Below are 12,401 nucleotides of genomic sequence, written 5' to 3'. Positions count from 1 at the left end.
CTAATTTCCCACTTGACGTGCATCATAATCAAATCACATGACCCACATCCTCCAAATTCAGCAGTCTATTAAAATCAAATGTCCAAGCTATGGCCCGAGAGCCAAATGTGGCTCGCTGTCCAATTTTTATTGGCCCTGCAGCAAATTCTAGAAATAAAATGGAATGATGTCCCACATTTGAACATGGAGCTTGTGCTTGGCTGTGTCGTACTTCAGCATTCAGCATAAGATGGTGCTACCATGCTAATTTTGTAAGCAAACACCTCAGCAAGGAGGATTTATTGATATGTTTTTTTTTGTGTGACTAAACTAAGACAACACTGTACAAAGTAAAAATATTAACAATCAGATTATTATGTCTTGTTTTCTTATTCCCTGATGAGATTTGGCAGCAAATAGCAGTGCCAATAATAACCCAGGGGCTGAGCCAGTGGCAGCTAGGACCAAACAGGGCCCCTGGAAATCTGACTGGCATCCCCAAAACATGGAATTGATTTTCTACTTGCCTTGTTAGCCATTAAATCAAACTTTTAGTTCAGGCAGGCTATGGAGTCAAGATCTGCCCCGATCAGCTGATCTAATGCAAGCCCTAATCAGCTGACAACCAGCTAATTTGCCCTAAGCATGCTATCGGCCAGTCACTCTCATGCTGCCTTATTTAAACTACTCTTGCCTTGCCAGGTTCTGCCATTTTCTCTCTCTCTGCAAGCTGCTCTTCCAGTCCTCCTCCACCCCAGCTCCTCCTTTATTATGCTTCTGACTTAATCAAAGTCATAAACCTCAAATACCTAAAGTGGCCCCAACCCATCCTTTTACATTTCTGTGTGTGGCCCTCAGTGGATAAAGTTTGGACACCTCTGATTAAAATGAAAGATCTTTCTCTTTGTTCTCTGACATCTGTTCATCTACCTGTAGGCTCCGACAGGCGGTTTAAGATGTTATCGCATCACTCCTCTAATTTGCATGTAAAATAAATCTGCAAGGAGTGATGAAGACAGAGCCCGAAGCTAAATAACATGTTATGCTGTCATAATAAATCCTTGAGCAATCACAATCATGAGTTGACTGAAATAATATAAGAATGAGCTGGATGACGGGATCCTTGGTAAAAGATGAAGTGGATTTTCAAAATTGGATTATTTTTTATCTGGATTGAATCTTTTAAACAATCATGCCTTGGGGATCAGAGAATGGTTATCTTATCTTATCATTTAAAAACAATATCTAAAAGTAATGCACTTAAAAAGATCTATCACACCAGCACAGATTTCATTCTAGATGTTTAACTAGCTGCCAAACACCAAGAACTTTCTGCCTCGGGCCAAAAACATCAGGGTCAGATTTATCCACCCATTATCACATTTTATCACAATAAAGCAGGGGAGAACAGAACGCGTCGTGGTCATGCCAACACCCCGGCCCTATGAGTCTAATCCTGGGTGAAGCCAGTTTAACACTGCTTCATTTTTTCTTTGTGCTCATTGTCAGAGTTATGCAGGTGCTGAAATGCGCTGACATTATTATGCCAGTCACAGTTCAAACCGGTTCCTCCATGTAGGCAGAGATGGAGAGAAGCGCTGAACTCTTAACCTTTCATTCTCCTGACGCCAGACTGGGTTGTCATGCTACTCTCCCGCTTTATTCTAACAAACCATCTCAATTATATCTGCAAAAATATGCGGAAAGGTGACTGGAGGATTGACCTTTATAAGCCTGCAGTACAATATTGGAGCATAAGACCTGCATCAATCGGAGAGCTCTGTCATGACAGAGCTTTAACTGTTCTGACATTTTTGGACAATTTAAAGGTTGTTAAGTTATTGCACCTAAGGATGTAATAATACATCCCAATTTCAACATTAATGGTTGATGTCTTACAAAGCAAAAGCTAGTGGACATTTAGCAGAGGGATTTTTAAATTTATTAGATGCTTATTTTGACAGTGAAAACTCCACAGTGGATGGTATTAAGGCTACAGCAGGAGGACTGCAGTGAATAACTTGTGTATAAGTGAGAACTTAATGAGTGTTTCAAAGTGTGCAAAACTGCCACCTAGTCAAATCGTATCTCTGTACAGCATGAGCACAGGGCAGACCTGTATTGATCATTAATTCTTTTTTTCCCCATTGTCCTTGTCAGGGTCAATCAGCCAGGCAATCAGTTCAACCCAAGCCTTGATGAAGTGGGAGAGAAAAAAACGACAGACTCAACATTTTTACAGTACTTACATGCCAGGAAACAGTCCATACTAAAAGAGATGTTGTCAAGAGAGATGGCTGAACCGGGTCCAGGTCCATCTTCTGTGCTGAACTGCAGCCAGAACCTGCAGAGGGACAGAGTGGTTGTAACTACCTCACAGCCTGTGGATGCTTGGAGAGCTTGTGACTCAAACAATGTGAGGAATAATTTATCATTCTCTAAAGAACAAGGCCACTTAGGCCTGACTGTTGTGATGTGTGCTTTGTATGCCTCATGATAGCTCAGGCTGCATTGTTAAATGCTTTTTGCTCTTTAAGCAGACATGCTGATGGATGGGTGTAACAAATGAAATATTTTTCCATGCATTAAACTCCTGAAAACTTCCTGAAATCTTAGGGATGAGTTGCATGGGCAAAGTTTTTTCACACAGACTTACTTGCAACGTTACCGGCCAGCCTGCTAAATTTTCTGCATGGATTCAGGATGAGCTGATGTGTGAGTGCAGCAGCAGGTATTCAAGAAAATTACCCACAAGTCCTCAAAAAAGGGTGATGACATTTATATCCCGCAACTGGTGCTTGAATGATTTCGACCTTTGTGCACAAAATAAAGCTGCTTCATTATGGCTTCTGCTGGCCAGTGTGTTCTTTTCTGCTCTGTCCTTTGAACATGGTGAGCTAAACATAGCATTGATAAAAAGTCTTTCACTTTGTGCTCTGCTTAGAGACTTCCTTTTCCATCCAACAGGGTTAGCCTCCTGCTGTGAGGGTCATGTGTGAAAGAGCAACTCAGGAAGTTCTCAGAGGCAGACTGTCTGAAACTATCTTGAAATTTTTAGCTATGCATATGCTTTTTAATTGAACGCAGGATATATTTTCCGAAAACTTGCAACTTTTGACATTATTGAAAATGTGCCTCCCCACTCGAGAGCCAAAACTTAGTTGAGGAATCGTCATCACCCTTGTGTAGGTACTTTAAAGGGTAACTAAACCCCAGTTTATAGAGAAGAGGATAGAGCATTGTAGGCAGGGCTGATGGGGAGTTAAGGAGAGCCCACTCACTCCTTTGTGTAATCACAATCAGCCATAACAGTCTTTACTCTTGTCAGCTGATAAGCATGATAACTAGGTTATTTAGCCACATGTGACAACTCCAAAAAAGCAGCAATAACACTTTTAAAACAGAAATAAGGGTTGAAGTTGTGGATTACTGCACTACAGAGTCTCCTGGAGGCCTTGACCACAGTGGTCCAGAGACCTGTCCAGTGTTAATTTTGGCAGCTCATTTTAGATGTAGTACTAGTTTTAGTCGTAAGACACAGCCCTGTTCACCCTTCATAGTTTTAGTCTAGTTTAAGACGACGCAAACTCTGAAAACATTTTAGTCCAGTTTTAGTCGACAAAAAGTCCCAACATTTTAGTCTTTAGTTTTAGTCACATCATATTTTCTCTCTTAAAAAACAAGCCAAATTGTAAAAAACATAAACACTCATTTTTTACAATCAGTGCCTACATGTAATAATCTGAACTAAACTGATAAAAATACTAACAAACATTTTTATTCATAATGGTACTCTTATTAATGCGCCTCAATTATCAAACTCATAATTTTTATATTAGTGATATTAATAGAAATATTGGTGTATTTGGAGTGGAAAAAGAGTCGATATGTTTTTAACTGAACTCAAGCTTTATTCTATTTCATATTACTAATCAAACACTCCTCACATTTTCCACTTTGTATTCAGATTTCTCGCTAAAAACTAAAACTTCAATTTCTCCATGTGACTTTGAACACATTACAATAAGTTCATTTTATTCTCCTTGAATTGCCAAAAGTCCGAGCCTCTTTAAACACATCATTATGTAACGTACGTCATTTTCTTTGACTCGCTAATAAGCATTTGTCTCACAGATTTTGACTTTGGATGAATATTTTCGTCTAACGGGACCTAGTACAAGGTTTTGGAGTTTTTTTCATATCGCTACTTCTCCAACCTAACCTGACACGCCAGATGGATTTGTTTCACACATCCATCTGGAAAAACCTTCAATACACAACGTTTGGGAAAGTGCAGAGCCTTTGGAAAAAACTTGGAGGGTGACTGGATGAACGTTCTGTCTGTCACATCTTTACCGGCCAATCAGAGCTACAAAATACGTGATGTAGCTGCTAACAAGTTGCGCCCCTAGCGACTCAGCTAAACTCTAAAAAGAACTACATAACATGTACCATCACGACTGTGGACATGTCAGTACATGACTTTTGTCATTTTTGAAAAGAAAACAACACACTGCTGTTCTTCGTTCTTCTTTTAAACAAAGAAATGTCGTCAAGTTCTGATAAAACTTACCCTTTAGCAGCATCCATGCTAATGTCTTCTGCCATAATTTCACCGGCCTCTTGTTGCTGCTTGCCTATGTCATGACTCCGCTGTGCCCGAAATTATTGCCCGTCGAAACTGATTGGTCCTGTCGCTGTCTAACTGGGCCCAAACGGTTCAGATGGGAACATTGCAAGATGGATTCACCAGTGAGAAACATGGAAATGGGCGTATCCATCTGCTTTGCAAGGTTAACTCCAACCAAGACTGAGGAAGATTATTGTACAGCAGCAACAGAACATAATATTAGGAATCTACTAAACAGCTGATGGAGTTTTTCAACCATTCAAAGGCAGGCTGGCCGCATTTAGTTTAATTTCTTTGAAAGACTATCATTAGAATACAGAGAAGAGCTATGTGTTAAATCTACCTATCAGCTCCTCCCTCTGTCACGCTGCTTCACACTCAGTCACGTCACTCCTCCTGATCTGTCTCCTCTGGGTGTTTTTACAGACAACAGGTTAAACACACAGAGGAGAAATATCACAGAATCTGAATGTCCCTCAGTCCGGCACCTACATTTAGTCTCGTCTCGTCTCTGTAACAAAAAGTACTCTACTTTTCGTCAGTTTTTTATGGAAGCCCATTTCCCCCACTTAAAGAAGACATATTATGCAAAAATCACTTTTTCAGACTTTTCTAATACAAATATGTGCCCCTGGCCTGTCCACGATCCCCCCCAAATACCAGAAAAATCCATTCCCTCTCCCCCTCTCTTTCTCCACCTTTCAGAAAATGTGTGCTGAAACAAGCTGTTCTCAGATTTAGCTCCTGGTGACCTCACCAGGTTTGGTTGGCCCTCCCCCACTTAGAGGAAAGTCCTGCCCTCCTCTACTTATCCTCTCAACTACCAGCTGAGATGCTGGATAGTTCAATGGGTTATCCTGCTGACTGTGGTCTGGGAGGTTGATGGTTCAAATCCCAGTCAAGTTCAAACCTTTGGATAAAAGTGTCTGTAGTACCAGGAGTACTGCATCCATTTCCTGAGAGGGGTGTGGTCAGGGGCGGAGTCAGACAGCTAATTACCATTTAAAGCCACAGACACAGAAACGGCTCGTTCTGAGAAGGGCTGAAACAGAGGAGGTTTTAAACGTACAAAAAATCCTATACTGGAGCGTTTTTTCAGCAACAAACTTCACAGGCAGTTTTGGGGGCCTCTGAGACCAATTTAAGCTTGTCTTAAAAGGGTATAATATGTCTCCTTTAAAGGAAAAATGTGGAAGTTAGGCAATTGAAAAAAAAAGTCTAACACTAAGACTTTTTATCTCATAAATTTGACTTTTTATCCCATAATTATGGCTTTATTACCTTATAATTCTGACTTTTTATCTTTTTATTTTAAATTTTTATCTCAAAATTTTGACTTTTATGTCATAATTTTTAATTTTATCTCATAATTTTGACTTTTTATCTCAGTATTTTGACTCAATCTCATAATTATGACTTTCTAGCTCATAGTTTTGACTTTTTATCTCACAATCATGACTGTTTATCTCATAATTTTGACCTTTTAAGCTCATAATTTTGACTTTGTATCTAAAAATCATGACTTTTTATCTCATAATTATGACTTTGTATCTAATAATCATGATTTCTTATCTCATAATCATGACTTCATAACTCATAATCATGATTTATCTCATAATTTTGACTTTTTATCTCATTATTTTGACTTTTTATCTCATAATTTTGACTTTGTATCTAATAATCATGACTTTTTATCTCAATCATGATTTTATAACTCATAATCATGATTTATCTCATAATTTTGACTTTTTCTCATAATTTGACTTTTTATCTCATAATTTTGACTTTTTATCTCATAATCATGACTTATCTCATGATTATGGCTTTATTACCTTATAATTCTGACTTTTTATCTTTTTATTTTAAATTTTTATCTCAAAATTTTGACTTTTATGTCATAATTTTTAATTTTATCTCATAATTTTGACATTGTATCTAATAATCATGACTTTTTATCTCAATCATGATTTTATAACTCATAATCATGATTTATCTCATAATTTTGACTTTTTATCTCATAATTTGACTTTTTATCTCATAATTTTGACTTTTTATCTCATAATCATGACTTATCTCATGATTATGATTTTTAATCTCATAATTTTGGCTTTTTATCTCATTATTATGACATTTTAATATCATAACTATGACTTTTTATCTCATAATTTTGACTTTTTATCTCGTAATTTCAAAATTAATACTGGACCTGTCAGATTGACTTGAATTCTGAGACAGCCAATACTGAGAATATGGAGAGGTTAGATGTGTCTGTGGTCGTCACAACAGATGTTAAAGAATTTCCAGACAAATGTGTTCTAATGTAAGTTATCATCATTAAAGACATCCTACAAGTATTTTGATATTTTAGCTTAAAGCAAACACAAACTAACTTTCTGTCAGCAGTTAGGCTCCTCCCACTAAGTATGACATCACTGTGTACAAACACAGCAATGGTCTATTGATCAATAACAGTTATTACCAATACACAGCACACAGGTCATCATCTGAACAAAGCTTCCTGTCAGACATGCTGAATATGAATAAGTGCCAGTAAAATCAAGACTGAAATGTTTTCACAGTTTTAAATTTTTCTGCAATAATCTTGTTCACAAAAAAAGATGAAGCTATAGCAATCTTTCAGGTCTGATTTGTAAGGTTTGTACTGTTACACATTCACATTATAATTATAGTGTCTGCTCTGTCATGACTTTAGTTTGCACTTCAGGCTGTATGTCTGATTCAATTTAAGCTCTACAAAGGTCACTGTGCAAAGAGTGGCAGGTTCACCTGGTGGTTATGGACATGACATTCTAATTAAGAGCACAAGCACAGCTGACTACATAACCCAGGAATCAAAAATTAATCACTCTCAGGGGAGCAGGATTATCCAAGCTTGAATGGCAAAGAAACCCAGTCAAGCAAACAGATGAACTGCCTTTCTGGAGGTTTCTCTTAGTTTTCTTTGCCTTTTCTATTTTGTTTTAATTCTTCTCTTTCCTGGAGGGAAATCAGGGCTGTGGCTAATTGGAAGGCAAGAAGGGTGGGTAGAGCCTTGTGTATTGATTTCAACCCTCTTTATCACAGACAAGTGGGATGAAAGAGAGGGGGATATTTTGTACACATGGCAGGTCCATGGCATAAAGCTCCAGTCCCTATGGGATTCATTAATTTTTGGAGTTTGGAGGAAATGCTCCTCCGAAAATGGAATGCAAATGTTAAAAATCTGCATTCATGAGTGGTGAAAAGGTGAAGGAGGAGTGTCTTGTTTCTGTTTCTTAAGACATTCTTATCTGCTGTGGCATTTCAGCATTTGTGTGAATGTGTCGGATGTTTGTGAGAGTAGCAGTGCCAATCAGTTGCCATCATTTCCTCTCAATTACTACTTTGATTGCATAAACGCTGTTTATTATATGTTCTTAGGAGTTTGCACTATGCAGTCCCTGTGGTGAGTTGAGTTGCAATAAGCTCCACTAAAATCCTTTAAAATGAGTTGTTTTTCTTGTTAAAAGATATATCTACATGTGATTTTGTGAGAATGTCCAAAGCAGAGGTGGGGCAGGGCTTGAGCCCCCATCTTTTCCTAAAAGCCCTGAATCTTTCAGGTTGCTAAAAATAGGTTTCTGCTTAGGGTTATTTTTGATAAACTTTAAATAACCAAACGGACTCTATTGAAAATGCTATTCTTTAGCCGAAATGACAAAAAATGCATGCCTGGCATCTTTAATTCTTGATCTTAGAGTCTCAAAAGGCAGAGCCTTCAGGTCAGACTTTATGTTCAGGACCAGACTCCCTCTTTAGTACTGTTTTAGAATTAAAATGTTTATATTGAACATGTAAGAAGTAAATTATTTTGCTTCCATGTTGATATAACCCTATACAGTAATTGATTCTCTTAGATGTGTTCTAATAAATTCCATTATTAATCAACATTTTTATCCTATAGCAAAGTATATATTAATTACAAAATATCTGGGGCTCTGATGCAGTGTTAATTTTGGCAGCTGTTTCTAATTTTAATTTTAATATTATTCTTTAAATGAAATGCATTTTAGTTTTAGTCCCATTTTAGTCATTTCTATCCCTTTTAGTTTTAGTCGACAAAAACTCAAAACATTTTAGTCTAGTTTAAGTCCATAAAAAGTCCTCACATTTTAGCCTTTACTTTTAGTCCAAGCATTTATTCTCTCGTCTACATTTAGTATCAAATCACGGTAGTGTGTTCTCTGCACCCTGCCAAACTTGGGGTCCCTGCTTTCTACAGCTGAGAGGCAGAAGAGCTACAGATGCTTTGCAACTTGACAGATTTACCCACAGTGGAGAAATATCACAAACTTAGAATGTCCGATGAAAACTTAATTACATTTTAGTCTTGTTTTAGTCATTTTGACAAAAAACCCAACTTAGTTTTTGCCAGTTTTAGTCATCACAGATCTATTTTTGTTTATTTTAGTCTAGTGTTTGTCATGGAAAAAAAGGCTGTCGACGAACATTTTTAGTCACAGTTTTAGTCGCCAAAATTAACACTGCTCTGATGGCCTAAGTTTTTTTTTTTTCAATTGAGTGATGCAAGACAGAACATGAGGAGTGAAGGACTTTTTTCGTTTTGGGAGAACATAATCGAAAGGTGAGGATATGGGTTGTCAGTTTAAGTTGGGATTTTGTTGTATGAATACATGAAAGACAGAAAGAGAAACACTGTAAAATGCAGTTTATATTGATGAAAAGTAAAAGATAATAAGGAAAGAATGAAAGAAGAAAATGCAATAAAACAAAGGGACAAAAAGGGGAAAAATAGCGATAATAATGATAAAAGTAATAGTGCCTTACATTAGGTTCCTTTTATTACTGTTATAATTCTTCCTTCCATGTCGACCCTTTGGTCTCCACTTTTTTTGTGTAAATAATTAATTAAATAGTTTTCCATTTTAAAATTTTCCCTCCTTTTATCTTATTTTGTCCATGTTTCAATGTCCTGTATAAGGGTTAATTTCTCTCACATTTATCTACTGGGACTGAATTGCAGTCTTCAAATTTTGCCATGTATAGTATTCACACATAACCTCACAAAGCAGATGGATTCGCCTGCTTCAGTGTTTCTCACTGGCAAATCCATCTTGCAAAGCTCCAATCTGAACAGATTTTACCCTTTAAGAAAGTGACAGGACCAATCAGGAGTAAGAGGAAGTATTTTGTGGCCAGAGTCGTGACATAAGCAAGCAGCGACAAGAGGCCGGTGCAATTATGGCGGAAGACATTAGTGTGGATGCTGCTAAAGCATCAGTTTTTATCAAACTTGATGACATTTCTTCGTTAGAAGAAGAACAAAGAACAGCAGTGAGTTCCTTTCTTTGCAAAAATGACAGTCATGTACTGACATGTCGGAATTCGCCTTGTTTCGTGTTATGCAGTTCTCTATGGAGTTTACTCTTCAGTAGAGCACACATACGTCACAGGTTTTGTTGCTCTGATTGGCCGGTAAAGATGCGATAGACTGAACGTTCATCCGATCACCCACTAAGTTTTTTTTTCAAAGGCTATGCACTTCCCCAAACACCGTCTATGGGAGGTTTTCCAGATGGATGTGTTATGTGTCAGGTTAAATCATGCAACCATCAAGTGTAAATATTGCCCATTCTTTTTATGAGTTTCTCTCTCTCTAATTAAACCTCAACATTTAGAAAAATTCAGGAAATTCTTTATGCAATAAATAAAGAAATCTTAAGATGACAGAATTTATAATAATAACCTGTAACGACAATGGAGACTTACTGTTATAACAAGCTCTGGGTAGACTTTGTGATTTTTATGATATATTTTTTTACGTATACTGTATATAATGCATGGTTTAAAAACATGCATACTAAAATCCCTTTAGTGCTGGTCGTGTCCCTGGAAAGATTACTGTCTGCCAAGAGCACATCCCATGGACATCCTTAGTTTTAAGACCTGAATTTAGACTCACTACATTGTTATACTTTGCTAGCTAAAATGGTAGCTTCACCTTTGATCTCTGTGGTGAAGCAGTTACCTAAATTCTTGGTTTTAACATTTTTGAAGCTTCATACTATAAGAGTGTCTGTGAGAGACATATAAAGCTTCTATTCTTATAGTATATACCGTATACAATTTAACTTTAATTTTTTTAAGCCAATCTGCACTAGGCTGTCCCCATACAGGATCTAATACCACCAGAATGGCTGTAAGAAGCCTGTTGTTATTAGAATAAACAGCGTGTTAGTGTCAAAAGTGAAAGTTTGTGCCCCCTTCATCACACAACGTAATTGAGTACACAACTTCTACACAAGGATGAATATTGAATGTGTTTTTTGTGCCACTCTGAAGCTTCAGACAGGCCAAACATGAAGGCTGATAGGATTAAACTTTGTTTAAGTGTGATGAAATAGATGAGTGTTTGTCGTACCAGTCTGCCAAGCCGTAAAGAGGAAGAATAACGAGCTTCCATCCTTTTTCAGATTTGAGTTCATTGGCTGATTGCCACAGTCTTCGCTGCTCATCTGGGCCAGTGCTGTTCTCCACGATCCACAGAGACAGCGAAACCCTCTGTAATCCTCCGGAGCACAGCCAGAAACGCACCTGTTGAAGCAAAGTGGAAGATCAGATGAACAAAGCGTTGATAACGGTGCAGGAAAGTGATCAGAATTTTGGTGTTCTGTTCATTTCTTTTGAGGCTTGACACCTTTGTAAGAGCATCTTCCTTTGAATATGTTTTCAAAAAAGGAAAGCAGCCATGTGTGATATCAGTCAAGGAGGGGATGTTCTTAAATTGCATTGAGATCAATCAGCAACAGCCATCTGTTCAGTCCTAATTATCCCAAGATTAATGGAATTCAACCAGGATCATAATTTGGGTTATTTTGCCATCCATGCTACTGCTGCATGCTTCAGCACTAATCAATTTCATTTCTCTGTTTACAGCAGGGTTATATTTGGTGCAAACCTGCTTAAAAATAAACAACACACATGTGAAAGCAGAAAATAAACACTAAAAAGAAGACTGAAGCTTGCAAACAAGCATGGGATGTGACCATGTCCCTCTACAGCACTTTTTAGAGCCAAGAACATAATTCTTGTTTCACCGTTTAAGTGGAACAGATGCTGGCTAAGCCTGATGAAAAATACATGTCGAGACGACGGTGCCCGTAAGACTGAATACAACACTTTTGTTCCTTGAGCTTGCATTGTGTTTGCAGATAGCAGGTTGTGCTTCTTATCACTGACTGTGAGACCACATGGTGACCGTGTAAACATCAAGATTACAGCCACTGCTCAGAACACACTGGGCACGTCATGAAAGTGAGCGTAGTCTGGAGCTAATACCCAAAACTAATATCCTCAACGTGGTCGTCCAAGAGCGGACAAGCTACATTGAACAGTAGCAGTTCAGCGTAGAGAGGAGGATTTAGAGTGTTAATCTGGAATCATGGCTAATCTTTGGTTAGGTGCCAAGAAGCCTGGAGGAGAGGTCTGCGCTAGTGCAGTGCTGCCTTTACTGCTGTCCATAAATATCACACACATTTTATTCAAACCTGAGCATCAGCAAACATCTACATTTTTATTTGTCCCATTTTCTAGTTCCTGCACTGTCTTCCTCTGCATGTTTTTCTTCCTTAGGCAAACATTAATCCCCCTCTGTTTCTCCTGTCATCCTGACCTCTTGACCTTTGTATCACCTTTCCACCTCCATCCCTCACTTCTATCAACTCACATCAATAACTGCCTCCACAAAGTATATGCAGGGGGGCAAAGGCCGCTGTGATGAGCAATATTACAA

At 37.9% G+C, this 12,401-nt stretch overlaps 1 protein-coding gene across 3 annotated transcripts in view; it reads right to left on the bottom strand.

Annotated features, from left to right (window-relative positions):
* The window catches only part of alk (ALK receptor tyrosine kinase), a 755,603-nt gene that overhangs the window by 110,703 nt on the left and 632,499 nt on the right, over window positions 1–12,401 (bottom strand). For all 3 annotated transcript variants that reach the window (XM_041812830.1, XM_041812832.1, XM_041812831.1), the window contains 2 exons: window positions 11,031–11,203; window positions 2,229–2,323 (listed from right to left, as the gene is read on the bottom strand). In XM_041812830.1, coding sequence (XP_041668764.1) covers window positions 2,229–2,323; window positions 11,031–11,203 — 268 coding nt within the window. The remainder of the gene's footprint in view (window positions 1–2,228; window positions 2,324–11,030; window positions 11,204–12,401) is intronic.

This window comes from Cheilinus undulatus, linkage group 18 (assembly GCF_018320785.1).
Source record: "Cheilinus undulatus linkage group 18, ASM1832078v1, whole genome shotgun sequence".
NCBI classification, from domain to species: domain Eukaryota; kingdom Metazoa; phylum Chordata; class Actinopteri; order Labriformes; family Labridae; genus Cheilinus; species Cheilinus undulatus.
This window is presented reverse-complemented; position numbering and strand designations above follow the sequence as displayed.